This window comes from Lissotriton helveticus, chromosome 3_2 (genome assembly GCF_964261635.1).
Source record: "Lissotriton helveticus chromosome 3_2, aLisHel1.1, whole genome shotgun sequence".
In the NCBI taxonomy this organism is placed as follows: domain Eukaryota; kingdom Metazoa; phylum Chordata; class Amphibia; order Caudata; family Salamandridae; genus Lissotriton; species Lissotriton helveticus.
This window is the reverse complement of record NC_136062.1, coordinates 77,871,471-77,893,247: the sequence shown is the minus strand read 5'-3', so window position 1 is coordinate 77,893,247 and position 21,777 is coordinate 77,871,471. Positions and strand designations below refer to the sequence as shown.

General features: G+C 44.4%; 1 protein-coding gene across 6 annotated transcripts in view; it reads left to right on the top strand.

The window, feature by feature from the left end:
- The window catches only part of AP4E1 (adaptor related protein complex 4 subunit epsilon 1), a 491,916-nt gene that overhangs the window by 29,427 nt on the left and 440,712 nt on the right, over positions 1–21,777 (top strand). For all 6 annotated transcript variants that reach the window (XM_078684823.1, XM_078684828.1, XM_078684825.1 and 3 more), the window contains exon 3: positions 13,936–14,059. In XM_078684823.1, the coding sequence (XP_078540949.1) occupies positions 13,936–14,059 (124 nt within the window). The remainder of the gene's footprint in view (positions 1–13,935; positions 14,060–21,777) is intronic.

Below are 21,777 nucleotides of genomic sequence, written 5' to 3'. Positions count from 1 at the left end.
TAAAGGAATCACCAAGATTGTGCGCACAAAGAACAGCATGTAAAAAAGGCCAGGAGACCTTATCAAAAGCCTTCTCGGCATCGAGGGCAAGAGCAGCCGCCGGAAGAGTTGATAGTTTTGCTTTCCCTATGATATGACAAAAGGTGCGGATATTAACTCTAGCCAAACGACCTTTAACAAAACCAGTCTGTGATGGATGAATAAGGAGCGGAATATAAGATTCCAAACGTTTGGCCAAAATCTTGGCAAAAATTTTCGCTTCCATGTTAAGAAGAGATATTGGCCGGAAATTACTTAGGGTCCGAATGATCCTTACCTTCTTTCAGAGTTACCACAATGGTGGCTTCCGCTGCTGAACCCGAAACCGCACCCGATGAGATAAAAGTATCTTTAAGTCGAGGAACCACAGAAGGGAGAAAAGTCTGGAGGAACATGATGGGAAACCCATCAGGCCCCGGAGCCTTCCCAGAACGAGTAGATTTAATAGCATGGGTGATCTCCTCCGATGTAATCGGACTACCCAATTTTACACTATCATCATCTGAAACAGTCTGAATAGGGATTGTTTTTAAAAATTGCTGACAGTGGTCAAATGAAGATTGATTATGAGTAGTATACAATTTACTATAATAGTCACGAAAGACCTTAAGAATGTCCTTAGTTTGAAATTGCTTGGTACCAGAACTATCAGTAATACAAGATATCTGAGATGATTTAATATTGGACTCCTGAAACTTTAATGTTGCCGCCAAAATCTTACCTGCCCGTTTTTTTAAAGTAACCGTTTAGACTTCTGAGCTTGGACCCCAATGTGAGCTCTTTTAGTGACAATAGTATTGTAGGAATATTTCAAGTTCTTAATAGTTTGTAATAGTTGTGTATCCTTAGATTGTCGATAGAGAGATTCTTGTGTTTTAATATTATCTGCTAAATCAGCAAGATCCTTCCTAATATCAGCATTCCTCTTCGCCATTCGCTTTATAATTTGTCCTCTAAGCGTACACTTAAAGGCATTCCATAAGGTCACCGGGGAGCCAACCGAGTTCTCATTCTCAGAGAAAAAAGTATCAATTTCCTCATTTAGTACCTCAACTTGAGTATGATCATGCAAAATTTCCGAATTTAACCTCCAGGTACGAGGTTCTTTCTTATCCGCAAGATTGAGGAGAGAAAAAGAGACCGCAGCATGATCAGAGACAAGAATCGGATGAATGAGAGGAGACGACGAAAACTGTAACAGGGCTGAGTGGACTAAAAGATAATCAATACGGGAGAAACTTGAATGAGGAGAAGAAAAAAAAGTAAAATCACTACCAGTAGGGTTATGCAGTCGCCACAAATCATGGAGGTTAGAGGAAGAACACATATTAGTCATCTGTTTGTGAGCTCTAGGAGGACGGAATTTAAACGCTGAGTTTCTATCTAAAATAGGGTCCATTGGGAGATTAAAGTCCCCCCTCCGACAATCAAATTAACTTTGAGGAACATCCGATAATTTCTTAGTAATAGAACGCCAAAAAGATGGGTCATCACTAGTGGGTGCATAGATATTCAAAACATAGAGATCAAGAGAACCATTAGATAGTCGGGTCAGCAACCATCTACCTTCTGAATCCTGTTCCGCAGTAACCACAGACAACCCTGAATTTTTAGAAATCAACGTTACCACTCCATTCTTCTTACCAAAAACATCAGAGCACGCAACATCAAGGACCCACTCTTTCCTCAAAAGTAAGGCTTCTTTGTATGATATTTTCGTTTCTTGCAATAGCATTATGTCCGCAGAAAGATATTTACCATAATCTAAAATGTTTGCCCTTTTCACCGGATGATTCAAACCACGCACATTAAGTGATAAAACATTCAAACCCGGCATAAAAACAAAAAGACAAAATACGCACAAGTAACTGATAATAGAAAAGACATTCCAAAAAAAGTAATTACAAAACAGTAAAAATGAGACAAAATCAAGGACACCATAAAAGTTAAGCACCAGCGGGAGATCCAAGGAAAGAAAGGAGAAGGGAGAAGAGAAATAGAAAAAAGGGAGGCAAAGAAAAGAAACAGGAAAAAAAGAGAAAAGAAACCCACCAGGGGAGGTCTATTGGAGACCAAATCCATACGAGGGGGGAACATGGAGAGGCAAACAAAAAGGCCAACAAGGGAAATAGAAAGAGAAAGCCATTACTCCATATGCTAAAGAAAATACCGGGGAAGAGCTAAAAGAGTTGATAAGAGCGAATTGCGAATACAATGTAGAAACACATTATATGAACTGTAATAATAAAAGGAGAAAAGAGAAGAACAAATCTGATAAATTCATGAGGTATCAAGGAATGGGAAAAACCACAGGATAAATGCATAAAACCTACATTATGAATCTGCTAATGTTTAACATCAAAGATGGTGTCAGAAATTAATTATAGCATGGGAAGTCAGTAAATATAAACTTTTCAAAAGATCATGAAAACCGTAAACTTATTAATTCATTTCTCACAGATCTAACACAATTAACAAGGCATAAAAGTTCATTTTATCAATATAGTAAACCAACCAACGAATAAAAACAATAAACGTAGAACCAAAGCTTCAAAGTAAAATAGACGTAAACAAGAAACCGATATTATACGTACGAAAGAGTTAAAAAAGAAGACCAATAATGTAAAAAACACTATACGCACGTAAATACATTAACAATCGGGAACAACAAAACGAAAGAACTAACTCAAAAGCATCGAGCCACAGCGAAGATACCACAACAGACAACAGTCAGCAAGTATGTAAAAAAGTAAAAGCCGAAGAAACTCTATACAGAACCTACAAAAATAGCAATAATACACAACCATCACATCATAATATGTTCACAGGAACAGAAAAAGGAATGAAACACCAAAAGTTGAAAACATATTGACAGGGTCTCAGAGGGAGAAAAAAGAGACAATAAACAAAGCGGAAAACGAAACACAACTTAGCATGAGAAAACAAATAAAAAACAGAACCTGGAGGTAAAAAAAAGGTTAGAACATGACAGCCAAAAAGCCCATCATATAACAGCAGCATAGGAAGAAGAATAAAGACCGTAGTAGTGTCAAACTTCAAATCTTACGAAACAAGCAGGTTACAAAAAAGAAACCTTTCAGAGAAAATTTAAGAACCAGAGGGTCCAGAAGGTGAAGAATCCATCTGGGACTCCATCTGATTATCTAGGAAGGTCGAAAGATCGGAGGGCTCATAGAAGATCTGAGTACGACCTCTAAAAGTTATGCCGAATCTTGAAGGACCCGCAAAGGAGAACGGAATGTTCATGTCAAGTTATCTTCGTCGTAGATTAAGAAAACCTTTCCGTCTGATAACAGTGTCTCTAGCAAAGTCCTGGGAAATAGCAATCTTGTGACCCTCCCAAGTGACCGACTTGATCTTCCTCATCTGAGCTAGGATTTGCTCAGAGTGCTGATGACGCAAAGGTTTAAAAATCACAGCTCTAGGATGAGGTGAAGATTTAGGCCGGAATGTAGGAACACGATGCGCACGTTCAATTTCAAAATCTTTCTGAAATGAAATCTGTAGGACAGAAGGAATCCATTGGTATAAAACGTCAATCAGTGATGGAGCCGACTTCTCCGCGTCCTCGGGCAGACCAAAAATACGTAAATTGCTCCTGCGATTTCGATCTTCCTGTTCCGTAAGATCTCTCCTAACCGCAGACATGGAGCGTTCCATCTGTTGCATTGATTTAGAGTGCTGTTGCGCAGTATCCTCCACACCACTTATCCGTGATTCAGCAGCAGAAACACAAAGAGATAAGGCCTTAAAGTCATTTCTGATTGCTGCCACTTCAACTTGGAGTAAGTCAGTGTTAGTTTTGGTCGATTGCGCAATATCATAAACCACGTTTAGACGTGATAAAATAGTGTCCAGAGTAGCGCCTGTATCTTTCAGAGTTGGCTCCGGAGTAGGAGACGGTTGCTTGGATCTCTTAAGGTTACCTTTCGAGTCCATGAGTTTGGGAGAAAGGCCCATGTTATCAGCCATTGAAGAAAACCAGGTAAGAATTCAAGAGACCACACACTTTGAATAAAAGTCGTTGAAAGAAGGCCAGACACTTCGTACCATCAGAAAAGCACCCTGGAATACAATATTGAGCACAGTATAGGGTCAAGCACTCATTGAGCTACAAAACCGAACTTAATATACTAAGATGACACCATTTTGAGGAGCAGGTCGTGCATAAAAGACATCTCAGTGACACAGTATCACATCCTCAAGTAAAGGATCAGATGCGCAAAACACTCTCAATAACCAGACAACCATTAAGTGAATGTGCAAGGAAAATGCAGCAGAAGAAGAGATAAACTGCACCAAGAAGCGTGGAAAATGCACATATATACATTACTTGGCTGTAGGTTCCATTGTACTCGTAGTTAAGCATCTGAAATGAAGAAAATCTCCTTTAAGTAGCCATTGGCGCAAATTGTAGCATATACAGCCTCTTCAATGACTGTCCTCCACAGAAATATCATGTGAGGCACTGCAAGGGGTGAGAGAACGCGAGTGCCTCCACCGGAAACAAAACGGCGGCCGCTCACGAAGATGCTGAGGAGAAGGACGTCGCGAGTAAAATATCCTTAACCGGAGCCACGGGATCAGTGAAAATGCAACAGGCTGCTCACCGCATGTTCCGACGTCTGTAGCGCCAGCTTCAGAGATGCTCCCTCGCCTGTGGGGGTCGGAAACTTCCTTGTCAGCCTCCGAAGCCCCGGAGCTCAAGCGCGATCCGCCATTCCTTAGCGGCGCGCTAGCCACGCCCCCACTTATTGCTAGTTATAATGACATATAGCAATTGTAACATTTGGAAGCATGCAAAATCCTAATAAAATAGATGTTTGCATAGATGAAAGTGACTTAAAAACAAAGCAACTAGTCTTTTAGCCCAAGATCGTTAACAGGAACAGTGGAAACTTGTTATCTTTGAATACAGTTGTACACCATCAACATCTCTCAATATATTCCATTATTCAAAACAATTCTACACACAAATATTTAGTAACTTTACTGACCTGGAGATAGGTCTTCAGTTCCTTCTGAAAGTTGATGAGAGATGGTGCTAGATATATCTGGATGGTGATGAAGTGCCACATCTTTGATGCATACCAAGGGAAGGTCTGCTGTTTTAAAATTTACTTGGTGCTCCCTCTGGTTTCTACCTTTGTTAGACTGCTGCTGCAGGTGTTGCAAAGCCTAAAGGAAGAATGCAATATTTCTTGCTAGGTATAGCAGGGTTTTCTCTGTTTACATTCCGTCATACCATGCTGTACAGAGTACAGGTGATTGGTTGGCAGTTTTCTGAGTGTGGGTGTTATCCTATTGAACTCTATCCGTCCTTTGATTAGACTGGTCTCAACTTGGAGAGGTCTGTTTACTGCACTTGATTAAGAGCTTTGGTCACCAATGAGGAGGAAGCCTGTCACAATCCATTTTGATTAGATCCTCTCTCACAGCACCTTCAATTTCAACACCAAACACTTTCTGCAGGTCATAAGTACTGCCATGCAAATTGGATTCAGTCAATACTATGCACACTTTTCCATGTTGGGCCTGGAAAATGAGTTACTGAACAAATGACCTAATCCCATTGCATAGTTAATTCTGTTGTGAACTGGCTGAACTGAAACAAATGATTTAGAAAAGCTTTAAGCGTGATACTTGACTGTCTGCTAAATCATCAGTTGAATTCACAAAAAAGTTTTTGGGCTCTCTTGTATGTGTAAAATATTTGGAATAATATTTGAATCTAGTGATAAGTGCTGAAGGTTTGAGGCAATGGCTTAGCATCAGTCCTGGCTGCATTAGGGTTGATGTGGAATGGTGGGAAAACAGCTTTTTTTATCTGCACTTTAGTTTTTCAATTGCCTTTAAACCATTTGATTTTTGATTATTATTTTTAGATGTGTTTTGTTCATTCCTATATCATGTGTTTGTAAAATATTTTTGTTTTATTTGTACATAAAAATTAATTATTCGATTGGGAAGTTCAGATATTGAGTTTGCTTTAAAGCATTGTTTTAAAATGTAACTTGAGTGTGATTTTTTAATTTTTATATTGTCTTATATAATTTATTTGTGTTTTAATATACTTTTTGAAATAAACTTGCCATGCTTCAGAAAAGATGTTTCCAACAAATTTTTACCAACTTTCATCTTTAAAAACATTTTGGCTTTGAACGTTCCACCTTTCTAGGTAAATTCGTAGAATACAAATGTATTTATAAAATACAATGAGCACATAACATATATATATATATATATATATATATATATATATATATATATATATTTTTTTTAACTCTTTATTATATAGAGAGAAAACAAACAAGGCAAAAAGAGCATTACAATACAGGCGCTTTTTCTGAGCGGGAAGGAAAAGGCAATAGCATCACAGTGCAAGTCAATCAACAAAAATCAGAGGGGAGGCATAATCGGGGGAAAAAGACTAAAGATTGTAAAACATATGAATTAGAACAAATCATGGAACGTCTGGATCAGGGAGAATGTAAAACATCGGGGACATCGGGAAGGGGTGGTGTGCATATATCTCCTCTGTAGGAGTTCCATTGATTCCAAATTTTCCCCCATTTTTGGGGCCTACCTCGTGCCACATACACCGTCTTCTCTCGAAACATACACCAATCCATATTTTCCTTCCACACCGAGATGGTCGGTGGGCGGGGAGCGCCCCACAACTGTACAATGTCTCGTTTAGCAATCATGTTGGCCAGGGTCGCCCATCGCGTCTGAGCCACGTCATAGTTATTCGGTTCCCACACATTCAGCAGACACCGCCTAGCTTCCGGTTGTATCTCGACTCCCGTGACCTCTTTCATGACCGAATGCACTCTATTCCAAAATGCAGCAACCTCCGGACATTCCCATATGATGTGAAGGAAAGTAGCAAGTTGACCACAACCACGGACACATAACCCATCAACAGAATAACCCATTCGAATCAGTCGCGGGCCAGTAACATACACACGGTGCAAGATCTTGAGCTGGACTAGTCGAAGACGGGCCGGTATCGCGACCTCCTTGTGTGAGGAAATCGCGGATTGCCAGTCCTCATCATCTAATAGTAAACCGTCTCTGGAAATGAATAAAACATTTTTTTTTTAAAAAGAGCGAAAAAATTCCCGATCACTCAATTCATATTCCGCCTTCAAGACCTCGAAAGTCCTAATCCTATCCTTAGCCCAGAGATCTCCCACTCTACTGATACCAATCATATCCCATTTTCCAAAGCCTCCATAAACTTCCAAGCTTGCAAGAATCGTACAAGGGGTTCGCCCGGGTCAGTCTCCCGCTCCATCCCATTGCCGCATTCGCACAATTCCACACCTGCACGGCAATCTTGGTAGGACCAGTAAGCGTCCGAATTGCAGATCTAGAGTATAGCGCCCTATTATAGTTCCCTCCCGGTAAAAGCCACCTATCCATCTCAAATGCAGGATCTAAGCCCGGACCATACATACCGTGATTGATTGCACTCAATTGAGAGGCCCAATAGGAACGCCTGATATCGGGAAGAGCAATACCGCCGTCATACCAGGGAAGAGTAAGTTTAGGGAGGGCGATACGGGCACGCCCATCCCAAATCAGCTGTCTTTGTAGACTCTCCACTTCCCGGAACTATTTTGCCGGAACTGCGTCAAACGTATTCTGGAGCGCGTATAAAAACCACGGTAGAGACATCATCTTGAAAAGGGTCGCTCGCCCGAGGGGGGACAGAGGAAGGCCGCGCCAGCCCACAACGTCAGAACGCAACCGTTGTAGCGGAGGGAGTAAATTACATTCATATCTGGCTACGGGGTCCAATGTGATAAAAATTCCCAAATATTTGAAACCTGCTTGTGTAACCCGTATTGGACAACCACGCGGCAATGCAGGGGCGCCACCCGCGAGTACGTATATACAAGACTTGGACCAATTGATCACGAGGCCAGAATTGCGTCCGAAGGAAATCAACACATCAAACAGCACATTTAACGACTTTTGGGGCGAAGTGAGGTACAACAGAATATCGTCCGCATAGAGCGATATGCGATCTTCAAACTCAGTGGTCCACTGTATACCCCTCATCGATGGTTCCCAGCGCAACAATGCACCCAGAGGCTCCAGGGCGAGTGCAAAGAGGAGTGGAGACAACGGACAGCCTTGCCGAGTACCCCTTCCCAGAGCGAAGGGACTGGATACCCGACCATTGACCACTACCTGTGCCAACGGAGCCTCATAGAGAAGTTTCACCCAGCTAATAAAGCCAGGACCAAAGCCGAATTTCGCCAGAGCGGCCCGCAAATACGACCACTCCACAGTGTCGAAGGCCATCGTGGCGTCAAGAGAGACCAAGATGGCCGACTCCAGAAGATATGGGGCTCTCGCAAGAGCGCCGTGTGAGCGTCTCAGATTCAGTGCTGTATTACGGCGCAGAATGAATCCGGACTGGTCCGGATGAATCAAGTCACTAATCACATTGATAAGACAGTTAGCTAGTACCTCAGCAAGGATCTTTGGCTCCACATTAAGAAGCGAAATGGGTCTGTAAGACGTACAACAAGCCCTTGGCTCCCCCTCTTTGTGAATCACTACTATCGATGCAAGACGCTGATCGTAAGGGAGAGAGCCAGTATCCCTAGATTCCATGAACATACCGCGGAGATATGGTGCAATCCTGTCCGGACGCAACTTGTATAACTCAATAGGGAGACCATTGGTACCCATAGCCTTCCCCGAACGAATAGAACGTATAGCAATAGCTATCTCATCCACTGAAAGCGGCGCTTCCAGCAGCTCCCTGTCCGAGTCCGATAGGCGCGGCAGTGAAATATCTCTCAACAACTGGTGAGAGTCTTCTTCGGGTCTAACAGAAACTGGAGAATAAACCTCACGAAAATGATCAGCGAAGCACTCAACTATCTCAACCGGGTCAGTCACACGCATTCCATCAGGCCTCTCAATCACCGGAAGCACACGACTCGCTCGCTCTTTTCTGTCCAACCAGGCGATCAATTTCCCAGCCTTGTCTCCTACATCATACAGCCGCCCCTGTCGCTCTCTACTCATGAGTTTAGCGGCATCAGTCACCAAGGCCCTATAATCAGACTGTTTGAGACCGAGGACATGAAGTTTGTCTCGGGTGACCCCCAACTCCAACTCTCCTTCCAATTCAGTAATATCAGCCTCAAGTCGGACCACAGCCTCATTCTTGTTCTTTTTAGCACCAGTAATCAATGATAAAGCATGTCCACGAAGGACCGTCTTAAACGCTTCCCATAATGAGACAGAAGAAGACACCGATCCCTCATTCTCAAGAAAGTAGTGATCAAGGGACTTGACAAGTTCAGCACGGGTCTTAGGGTTATGGAGATACCAGGGGTTAATCGGAGGCACTCGACCCCCAGTGCCCGGATTAATGTCCATATGAAGCCATACGGGAGAGTGATCCGAAATCCCCCTAGCTAAGTGTCTGATCTCCTTTATCAATGAGGCCTGTGCTGCAGGCATCAAAATATAGTCCAACCTGGACAGGCTACCATGGGCACCCGAGTGGAAGGTAAACTGTGTCCGACCAGGGTGCATCACCCTCCAACAGTCAATCAAGCCCAGAGTTTCCAGGAATCCACTCAACCATGATTGGGACCTTGCGAGATCTCGGGGGGATGCCGGTCCTCCACCCCAGAAACAACAGAATTTAATTCTTCGCCCACGATCAGCATACAGTCAGGAAGTCCCAGAACCACCTTCCCCAAATCAGAAAAGGTCGAGGACTGCAAACCAGGGGGGACGTAGACAGAAAGCAGCGTGATGGTCTTCCCCTCCCACCTACCAGTGAGGGCAGCGTAACGCCCTCTATCGTCACACATTACATTGTCAACCTCCAGGGGAAGGGAGTTCCGAACAAGAATACCCACCCCCCTGGAACCGGAGGTGAAACCAGCATGGGCAGCAAGGTGGTATCCCCGCCTATTCATAGCATGACAAGTGTTCCCAATCAGATGTGTTTCCTGCAATAACACTACATCAGGGGAGAAACGTTTCAAGTACTGCAATACAACACCCCGCTTTATCCTGTCCCCCAATCCATTAACATTCCAACATTGAAGTCTCAACCCTCTATCCCCCCACACTCGAAATGATAGCAGAGCCCTCCCAACCCGCAGCGCAGCACCCAAATCAAATAGTAAATCAATACGTTGCCTTGAAAAAGAACCAAAACACACCCCAAACACTTCCCACCCTTCCCCCACAATCCCAGGAAACAAACGCCCCCCACCCTGCACCCCTGCATAAGACTCAAAAGCCACCCCAACTTGCAGTGTGCCTGTCGCCCTAACATAGAACTAATCTACAAGAAGAAACCCAGAGGAGGAAAGAGTCCCACCCCCCGCCACCTCAGGGTACACACAGAAATCTTAAAATGCGGGAGACGTCTAACCACAGTGACATATCATAAACAGTGTCAGTAACTCGGGAGCTACAGCTCATTCCTGGTCAGGTTGGCCACCCTCAGCTCCGCCGGAATGTTCTTTGCGATCTCGTCGCTCAGGCAAGGAATCAAGCCAGTCACTCACTCTGTCAGGGCGATCAAAGAAAAATGTCCGGTCCTCATATTCAATCCGTAGTCGGGTCGGGAAAAGCATCGCATATTTCAGTCCCATGTCCCTCAGTCTCCGCTTCACTCCTTGGAACTCCATCCTCTGTTTCTGAACAGATTGTGTGAAGTCCAAGTAGAAGCTCACAGTGGTATTCTCAAACTTCACCGGGCCACCCGTTCGCGATGCCTGCAGGATAGCGTCTCTATCCCTGAAATAGAAGATTCTAGCAATAATCGGGCGTGGTGGGGCACCGGTTTTAGGCTGACCACCCGGAACTCTATGCGCACGTTTCACGGCAAAGAATTTGCTGAGGCCTTTAGGAGCAAGATGCGTGAGGATGAGGTCTTCAACAAGGAGATCCGTGGAAGAGGCTGTGGAATTTTCCGGAACACCAATGATGCGCACGTTATTGCGTCGCGCCCGGCTTTCAAAATCCTCCAGTCGAAGATTAAAGAGGTCATTAGAGGTCCGGAGATTACGCACCTCCGTTTAGAGGTCAGCGACATCCGTAGTGAGGCTGGAAGTCTTTAAGTCCAAAGATTTTACCTTTTCGTTGGTCTTTGATAAATCCATTCTGATGATATTGACATCGATGGCCACAGTGTCTAGCTTGAGGGCGATGGCCTCATACTGTTGGTCCATAGAAGTCTTCATATCAGTGATGGCGCCCATGACGTCTTGCAATGTAAGATCAGCCAACATGGCGGGGTCCTCGGTCACTTCACCCCGATTCCTATTCGCCCCTCCGGGTGACACCTTAGGCTGGGTGTAGCGGTCCATGACGTTCGTTTGAACGGAGCCACCTCGGAGAGGGGTCTTGGTTTTGCGTTTCTTGCTGTCGGGTTTGCCCGCCATTACGGGCGGCAAGCCCCCAGGAAGCGCCCTGCACCTGGTGAAAATGATTCGTGCGTTTTCCACCAATATTACCGATGGCAAGCTAGCGGGCACACGGCATAGACCACAGACACACCGCCCTGGGCTCACAGTGAAAATCCGGGGTCCGGGCGCAACACAGGCTATTGCGACAGGATAGAGATGCGAGAGGGTGAAGACCCAAAAACGAAACTGAAAGTCAACTCGGGGCAGCAACCAAGACACCGCCTCCGTTGTTGTTCTGATTCCAGCCTCTGTACTCAGACCACCCGAGGCCTGGAGGTGTCCATGGGGCAGGCCTCAAAAGTTCAGAGTATCATAAGTTCGGTTTCCGGAGTCCAAATCGATTTCTGAAAACAGCTCGTATGTCAGCTGGGTTGCGTCTTCAATAGCCCGTCGATGTTGGCAGGATAATATTCAGGATAAATGCGGGAGGTGGCGAGGGTCTCGGGAGCACTGGGCTCACGCGGCCATCTTGGATGCGCGCGTAGCTCCTCCTCCCATAACATATTTTTTAATAATCCCATGGACAAGCATGTAAATGTAATGTAAAAAGGATTTGTAGAGCGCTGCGTTCACCGGACGGTTTCTTGGCGCTGTTGCATATGTACTGCAACAGTGTCACCCCACTCTGAAAAATCAGTGGTCTTGATCAGGCCACTGAGAACCACAGAATGTCTTTTGATATGTTGACAGATATACGCATCATTCCACCCTTGCAAAGAATGACTCTAACAGGATCACTGTTACAGGCAAATATAGTGAGATATAGAATACGCAGTGTGAATACCAGGCAGAAGCCCACTGTGATGAAAAGAGAAAAAAATCAACTGATCGAGTACCATACAGCAGTAGTATCAAAGAAAAAACATTGAGGAATATCAAGGACCTGCAAACAGTGCTGACATAGAATAAAAAAACGGAATGAAGTATTTTGCTTGCCACCTACTGTATGAAGTTAACTGTCTTGAGATAATAAAAAAAATTGGCACCGCCTGTGGAAATATATGTTGCTAAAGTTGTGTACATAATTATGATAAAAAACCTTCAATTTAACTGTGCAAGATAAATAGAGCTTGCCACCAAAGTTCGAACACTTTGTCCACCTCCTCCGGTGAAAAACTGGAATGTGTGAAAGGTACTTAGGCTCAACTAAACTTCTCAAATATGGATGCTTTTTCATAATGACCAGCACAGCTCCAGAGGCTATCCATTCTCCTTCAGGGGGCAGTTTAAAAAAGAAGTTGAAAAGACTCACCTGGCAAATTGGACCTGATTAATGCCTTTATTTGGTTTCACGGATTAAGATTTCTTATCGTGGTGGATAACCCCATTAATATTTACTTATTCAGAGAGTAATCATCTTTTACCAACATTAATCTTTTCACGAATGTAAGGATTTTCTTTTCCACATCAATAAGATCACACTCTATATCATTTTGTGCCAGATCTTGGGACTAATGGATGGGCATTTTATTATCCTCCCCAACAAACACTTTTGCGTGCCAGGATGTCAGTCTGCGTACATTACAATTGACATTTAGCACACTCTCTTGCAAACTGTCTCCTCCCATCTGTTGGAGATCTAACATGCATAATTTTGCTAATTCAGTTCATTTGTATCTGGGGAATGAGCATGAGAAAGTTTCCTATGGAAAGGTCCTGTAGCGTCCTAAACTCTTAGGCTTAAATATATGGTAGATCGATAGATAACTATTTTTATTGACTAAAATGTATCATCTTCTCCCCTGTATGAATTGTTGGAGCATCAATCATGATTGTAAGTTGTATACCCATGTACACACGAATGAAGATATCCAATTGTTTCAGCGCAAACTGTGTGTTAAATGCTTACAGCATACGCAACACAAGCAGTTGCAGCGCAAGATGTGGTGTCAATGTCCAGCTATTCTGGTTTTGCTTTAGTCAACCGGGTAAAGCTAAATAAGCTTGTGATAGCAAATATCTGTTATGGAAGATAGAGGGGCAGCAGCTGCTACTGCTAGCTTGCCTGACACTACCCTTACTACCCTTGGTCTTGGGTGTCATGATGGCGGCAGCAAAAAGCGTTGCCTGTGGAGCCTTGGTTATTTTGTGTTGTTTTCACTCCTTGCCCTCACCACAGCCCCTACACAGCAAATATGAGACTGTTGAGGGGTTAAATGTGGAACAAGGAGTCAACCCTTTGATGTCATGTACTCTTTGACCTCCGATGAAGCGCCTTCCCCTGCCGCAGGCAGTTAGTGAACTGACATGTAAGCTGTAATGTTCTGCTGTATTATGTTGAGTTCATGTATCTGTATACCTTGTTTCATGAAGTAATCTATAACGGCGCCTAATCAAGCTATTAAGACTAATGCTTTATTTAAGTAAATACCTGCTATTAGACCTCCGTTTGTTTGTTTCTTCTTCCTTTCAGAGGCAGATGAAGGAATGCATGGTGCGACTCATCTATTGTGAAATGCTGGGGTATGAAGCTTCGTTTGGCTACATACATGCAATCAAATTGGCTCAACAAGGGAACTTGTTGGAAAAGAGAGTGGGTATGTACTTAGATACTCGTTGGTAAAGTGGAATCAAATGTCTTTTTCAAAGGAAAGAATTTGAGAAGCATGTCGGGTACGCACTCTAATACCATGTGCTCGGTTGTTCATCAGTAAAGTATAGATAACGGCTGGGATCTGCTACCCAGAATTCAAAATCCAATTTTTCCACTTTTTATTTCAAATAAAAATATTCTGTGTCATGCAACTGTTTTGTTTTTCAGTTTAATCTCCGTATTTAAATGCCAGATGTCATTACTTAGCCCCTTGTGTATTGTTCTAGGCTGACACATGCTTTATCCTTGATGGAAAAATTTCCTTGGCCTTTCTTACGGTTGAATTGTCACATAATATGTTAACAAAAAAAAAAGAATATGTTGACCCCAAAACTTGGAATCTATCTTTTCTTAATGTGGTCTCTAGTGTACATCTCTATGCAGAATGCTACTGCATGGTTTTGGTGTATGTGCAAGCTTCAGTTAAAGAAAGCTAACCATGACCTTCCTTCCCTAGTGAGTTTGTGACATGATTTAATAAGGTTTTATGTTTGCAGTCGATGCCTCATTTATTTTACATTGTTTTTATATGTGACTGGTTTGTCTCATAGCCGACGGACTTTTAGAGTGCACACAAGTAACTTCGATCCCACTTTCACTCATTGATGGAGGTAGTTATTCCACATGATCTACCCACAGCATAGCCTCTCATGCCACCATTTATCAAAACATTTCTTCTCTAATCGAGACAGATATACCCATAGGTGTGCACGATTTCAGTGAAGCACCACTGTGATTCCAAGTAAAAGCGTAATATGATGATAGACGTATTTTCCCAGTACAGAACATTTCACTGTGATATGGTCAAACATGTTTGAGAGATGCCATTGGTTGGCTCGCCTGATTGCAATACATTAGGGCTGCCCTTTAAACTACGACACTATTTAGAGCTTTTAATTGCAGTCATGCACAGATCATTACAGCAAAAAAAGTAGGTGGTAATGTCTTTAAACGTGTATTGGATTTTGCTTCGGATGTGAACTCTCCTGATAAAGCTGTGTGCAGTGTATGGTACCACAGGGGGAATGCTTGTTTTCAATTTACGGCATGTGTGTGTGCTTCATGTTTTTTAGTCTGGCATTCCATTTCAATTGCACGCACTACTTCAAATTATACTCAGTTGTGTGTCTGAATGAATGAATGAATGATGTGAGTCTTGTTATGCGCATACTTAGCCCGATGGGCGTCAAGGCGCCTAAAACAAATAGTGCAGCTCGCAAATCAACCCAGCAATCCATCATTGATAGGCCTTGATGAAGTACCATGTCTTCAGGGCTTTTTTAAACAAGTCAATTGAGGGAAGTGATTTAACCTCAATTGGAAGAGAGTTCCACAGCTTAGGGGCTACTACAGAAAAGGCTCTTGCTCCCCATGTGGCTAGCCGTATGCGAGGCACTACCAATTGGGAGAGACCAGCAGATCGTAAAGATCTAGCTGGAGTATAGTGAGAGAGCAGAGACCCAAGTGAGTCATCCGAACCTGCCCTAAGCGCTCTATATGTAAGACATAAAATCTTAAAAGAGACTCTGTACTGAACAGGGAGCCAGTGAAGGTCTCTCCTGGCAGTCGTGGCAGAAGATGCCAAGGGAAGGGCCAACACAAAACGTGCTGCTGCGTTCTGTACTATTTGCAGTTGGTGAATAAGACCCTTGTTGGACTCCGCATACAAGGAGTTGCAGTAATCAAGCCTTGAGCCGACAAGGGCGACTGCAATCTGCTTGCGGGCCTGGAAAGAAAGATAGTTGCGGATTCTATTCAGGATCTTGATCACACCCCAGCAGGTGGCCACCGTCCTATTCACTTGGAGCTTCATGGAGAGTGAGGTGTCAAAGACCACGCCGAGATTTCTGGCTGATTGGGAGGGAGTGGGGCAGATGCCAAGAGACGAAGGCCACCACTCGCTCGACCAAGCATCTTGGTCCTTCCCAAAAACCAAGACCTCTGTCTTATCGCCATTTAGCTTTAAGGAGTTAAGGATCATCCAGTCAGCTACATGCTGCATGCATGATCTAAAGCTAATGGCAGATAAACGATCAGAGGAATGGGCCAGAGACACCATGATCTGGGTGTCATCGGCGTAGGATACCACCTCCATCCCCTGCGATCTTACTAGCCTAGCAAGGGGGGCCACGTAGATGTTAAACAGGGTCGGACTAAGAGCCGACCCCTGTGGCACCCCACATTGCAACGACTTGGCAGGGGAGAGGAAGTCTCCAAGCTTTACTCTCTGTTCTCTACCGATGAGAAAGGAGTTAAGGAGATTCAGAGCCGGCCCGGAAACCCCTGCCTCCCTAAACCGAGATGTTAAAATGGCGGGAGACAGGGTATCGAACGCGGCTGTGAGATCTAATAGGACCAGAATAGTAGTTTGGCCACTGTCCACTTTCCGGCGGATGTTATCTGCCACAACGGTGAGAGCGGATTCAGTGCTATGAAATTTCCTGAATCCGTGCTGTGTGCGATCCAGGTATTCACTAGTCTCCAGAAAAGTGGATAGATGCAGGTTAAGGTGTGCCTCCAAGATTTTCGCAGGCGCCGGAAGCAGAGAAATGGGCCTAAAGTTTTTAAGAATGCCGGGATCAAGAGAAGGCTTCTTCAGAAGAGGCCTCACAATCGCCTTCTTCCAGACAAATGGGAAGGAACCCTGGATGATAGCACTGTTCATAACTTCTAGCAAAGGTGGGAGAATACTATTCCTGCACTCCTTCAGAGTTTTTAGCGGCAGGGGATCCGTAGGGGAAGAGGATTTGGTTCTATCAAGTAGGAGACTCAGTCCTTCTAGAGACAGTAATGGAAATTGCCCAAATTGTTTAGAAGGGAATTCACCCATGGAATCTAGGTTAGAAATAGCAGAGGAAGTATCCCTGTCCAAGGAATGTCTTTGTCCTTCTAAGGCGATATGAATGTCCAGAATCTTGTTGTGAAAGAAGTCAGAGATGTTATTACAAAGGTCCTGGGAGCTGACCACAGGGTCAGGGAGTTTGAGAGAGCATAGTGAGTCAGCAATTTTGAAGAGTTCCCTTGATGAAGTTAGGGAACCTGTAAGATTGGTAAAATACTCTTGCTTCTCCACTATAACTCTCTGTTTGTAGTCTCGTAAATCAAACTTAAGGGTCTCTCGGTCTTTCGGATCCCAGGACTTCCTCCATCTTCTCTCACTCCTCCTGCAACCCTGCCTTAAAAGTCTCAGATGTTCAGAGAACCAGGGTGCGGTAGGTTTCTGCCGGGCTGCATATCGGAGGGATGCAGGGGCAAGCTTTTCTACAGCACTAGTAATGGAATCAGTGAGTTTTTGAGCTGCCTCGTCCACACCCTTCAGGGAGATGAGTTCTAATGTCCGTATATGGGGAGCAATAGTATCGTCGGTGATATTTCTAAAATTTCTCCTGAGAATAAATGAAGAAGCGGCCGAATTGGATGAAAAGGGGGCAGAGAAAACAAAATCAAATGGCACAGCAAAATGGTCTGTCCAGACCAAAGGCAGAGGCGAGCCAACAGTTAACCTAAGATCACTCGAAAATATTCCATCAAGAATATGGCCAGCCTTGTGAGTTGAACTACTCACTAGCTGAATAAGGTCAAAGGCTCTGAGTAATTCGGTAAGTGTCTGGGTATCCTTGGAACTAATGTCGTCCAAATGGAAATTAAAATCACCCAGGATAGAAAGATGAGTCTTTCCAAAATAAGGTTCTAAAATTTCCAATAGCTGTGAAGGAAAATTCGCCCTCGAGCCAGGCGGCCTATAAAGCAGTATCCCAGTAAAAGAGACAGATGGAGCGCACAATATACTAAAATAGAGTGCCTCAAAACAATCTCCTGGTCTTGACAGCGGTTTAGTGGTACAGGGGAGAGATGACTTACAAAGGACAGCTATTCCTCCTCCTCTACGAAGTGGTCTGTCCTGTCTATAAAAAGAATAGCCGTCAGGAACGGCCAGGAGTAACTCATGTCCAGAGGACTCCGAGGCCCATGTCTCAGTAATAATAACCCAGTCAGGCTGTCTTTCTACCACAAAATCGTGGAAGACGACATTATGCTTGATCAGCGATCGTGCATTGATTAAACACCCAGTTTTAGAAATCGGGATAGGGCGACATCCTGAGCGAGGATGAAATCTAATAGAGTTAGTGTCAGAGCAGTGAAAAGAAGTCCTACATGAGAAGCATTGCTGAGAGTGTCGGAATCCTTCGGGGGAAAAGCGGTGAAAACACCGTTGCACTGGAGGCTTAAGTGCCCTAAGTTCCAGCACGGAGTATTGCCTGATTACCTTACAGGATGGAAGGAGGGCACCTACCGTGTCCAGCCCTTCCTGCAGCGGGTCCTCAGCGCGGACGGGCGCAGACGGGCTGAACTCAGGCGTAACTCCGGCGGAAATCCGGCGATCCCGCTGCGCGATGACGCTGCGCGTTGGCATGGCTGCAATTTATACTGGTCCAGCCTCCTAACCGAGGACTAGACCGCGAGATGACTCAGCTCTCACTCAATATGGCCCCCAATTCGAGACTGTGGCGAGGGACCCGCAAATGCGGTGTATTCACAGATTACAGTGCAGGTGAAAGTGGCAGCGTGCAGGTGAGCGTGGCCAGTAGTTTGTTTTTAAAAACGAGGGAAGATACTAAACTAAAATGCTAACAAAGATACAAACCGGGATTGATTAAAAATACCAGGCTGCGCAATGATACAGCGCTGCAGAAGAAATGCGCTGGCTGGAAGGGCACTCGCCTGAATTTGCCTGCAATTTATGCTGGTCCAGCCTCCTAACCGAGGACTAGACCGCGAGATGACTCAGCCCTCACTCAATATGGCCCCCAATTCGAGACTGTGGCGAGGGACCCGCAAATGCGGTGTATTCACAGATTACAGTGCAGGTGAAAGTGGCAGCGTGCAGGTGAGCGTGGCCAGTAGTTTGTTTTTAAAAACGAGGGAAGATACTAAACTAAAATGCTAACAAAGATACAAACCGGGATTGATTAAAAATACCAGGCTGCGCAATGATACAGCGCTGCAGAAGAAATGCGCTGGCTGGAAGGGCACTCGCCTGAATTTGCCTGCAATTTATGCTGGTCCAGCCTCCTAACCGAGGACTAGACCGCGAGATGACTCAGCCCTCACTCAATATGGCCCCCAATTCGAGACTGTGGCGAGGGACCCGCAAATGCGGTGTATTCACAGATTACAGTGCAGGTGAAAGTGGCAGCGTGCAGGTGAGCGTGGCCAGTAGTTTGTTTTTAAAAACGAGGGAAGATACTAAACTAAAATGCTAACAAAGATACAAACCGGGATTGATTAAAAATACCAGGCTGCGCAATGATACAGCGCTGCAGAAGAAATGCGCTGGCTGGAAGGGCACTCACCTGAATTTGCCTGCAATTTATGCTGGTCCAGCCTCCTAACCGAGGACTAGACCGCGAGATGACTCAGCCCTCACTCAATATGGCCCCCAATTCGAGACTGTGGCGAGGGACCCGCAAATGCGGTGTATTCACAGATTACAGTGCAGGTGAAAGTGGCAGCGTGCAGGTGAGCGTGGCCAGTAGTTTGTTTTTAAAAACGAGGGAAGATACTAAACTAAAATGCTAACAAAGATACAAACCGGGATTGATTAAAAATACCAGGCTGCGCAATGATACAGCGCTGCAGAAGAAATGCGCTGGCTGGCTAATTGATTCTAAACATGTTACCCAGTGCCACTGTCGATGCAAGTTGGTCCTGCTCAGTGTTATTCACAGGGATTCTCAACTAATCTCCTACTTGGTAGTGAACACCATTACCAATGACTAAAAACAATGATAATTCCAATGTGCTATTGAATTAGTTATTCATGCGATTCGAGGCATTTTTTGATGAGCACCTGACATATGAACTCAAGTACTTTATCTAAATGCAGAAATCCTTCTGTTACAGCAGGTTTTGGACAGGTGTTAAGATTTGATGGACCTTCTTGTTTTTGAGGAGTTGGCTTTATGCACTTTTGGCTCTGTTACCAGTAACCGCATGCCATCATATCTTCCTTTGGGCAAGTGAGGTGATAAACCTTAAGGTTTTGGTTATACCACAGAAGCTGGGTCCTGATAGATCAAGGAGGGCCTCCACGGTCCTGGTTTGTGCCCTTTCGCTGGTGGGCTGCCAAACTGATTGTCCCCCTGGGTCTTAAAATTCTCAACTCACCATCAGTACCCAGATGTGTACACTCTGATTGAGGAGCCATTGCACTGGAGGTTCGAGGCTGCCCAGGCCATGGGATTTGTACTTTTCAGGAGACAGCTGACTGTTGGGAGGGGAATGTCACCTAAATGCCTCAGTGGTGTGCATCACCTACATGAATGTATGACGTTACAACGAATTCCGTTGCAACGCATGCTTTACCACGCATGCGTTACAACGGAATTCGTTTTCCACGCATAACCTATACCTCGAAAATTCCTTTACTACGCATACATTTACAATGTTTTTCGTTGTAAATGTATGCATGGTGAGGGCATACTCTTGATAAAGGTTATAACTCTCCCCTTAAATGCCCCCTGCCTCCACTCCTTATATTTACCCCTGCCCTTAACCCTTAATATATATATTTATTTTACTAAAATGCCCCTTACCTTTTTACCTCGCCTTCTCTCCTTCTTTGTTTACGTCGGTCGTACGTCGTTGAGAGGAAGCGGAAGTTACTTTCCGTTTCCTCTCTAACGACGTTGATTGCTTCAGCTTCGTCTTCAGCTTCGGCTCTTCAGGTTAGTTTTTTTTTGGGGGGGGGGGCAGACCTCCCGCAGCCCCCTTTTTTATCCCAACGTTTTTTTTTTTATGGGGGAGACCCCCCAAACCCCCCCTTATTTTTACTTTTCATTTACCACACATGCCTTTACTACGTATTTCGTAGTAAAGGTATGCGTGGTAAAGCCTCTCGTTGTAACCACGCATGCGTTGTAAAGCATGCGTGGTTAAGGATTTCGTGGAAACGGCTTCGTTGTAGAGGCTGTTTCCCCACCTACATAGCAACTTTCTGTTCACGTTTGATTTTTCATCTCGGGATACGTGAGAACTATGCATGTACGATAAGGACCTGCTTTAAACTGGTTGAGACCTGGATAGTAGGTCTGTGGTCTGAAAGGACATACCAAATGCACTCTTCCTTTCTGAAAGTGACTATTGTGCTCTCAGTATGATTATAGTTATATGAGCAGACATTTTTACTGGTTAACTTCTTGAAGCCCAAGACTGAAACACCAGGAACGGAGCTACTTAACTTGAGTTTAGATGGGCCATCATTGTTCTGCTCTGTTAAAGTACCCCCTGACCTCGTCTCGCCATGGGCTGGAGACCTTCCCTTGAGTTTGTCAACCTGAGGAGGCAACCAGTGAAGAAGAAGCTGTGTGTATATTTGTGTGGTTTGATTGAGATGCAGCTTAAGAGAGCTTAAGCGTGCTCTCTATATATTACCTACTTCACCTGTAGATCTCGGTGAATGGTGTTGCCACTTGGATTGCCTTTAATTTCTGTGATTCAACAAAAAGAGAGGTAGGGAGAACGTAAATACACTCTTAGTCCCCAGCTATACTAATTCAAACAAAATAAGAGTGTACAAATTATTTTGTAACAACAAGAGCAAGAAAAGAGAAGGTAAATACAGAGACCAATTTAGGTTTGTATGGAAAGCCCTCACTCACC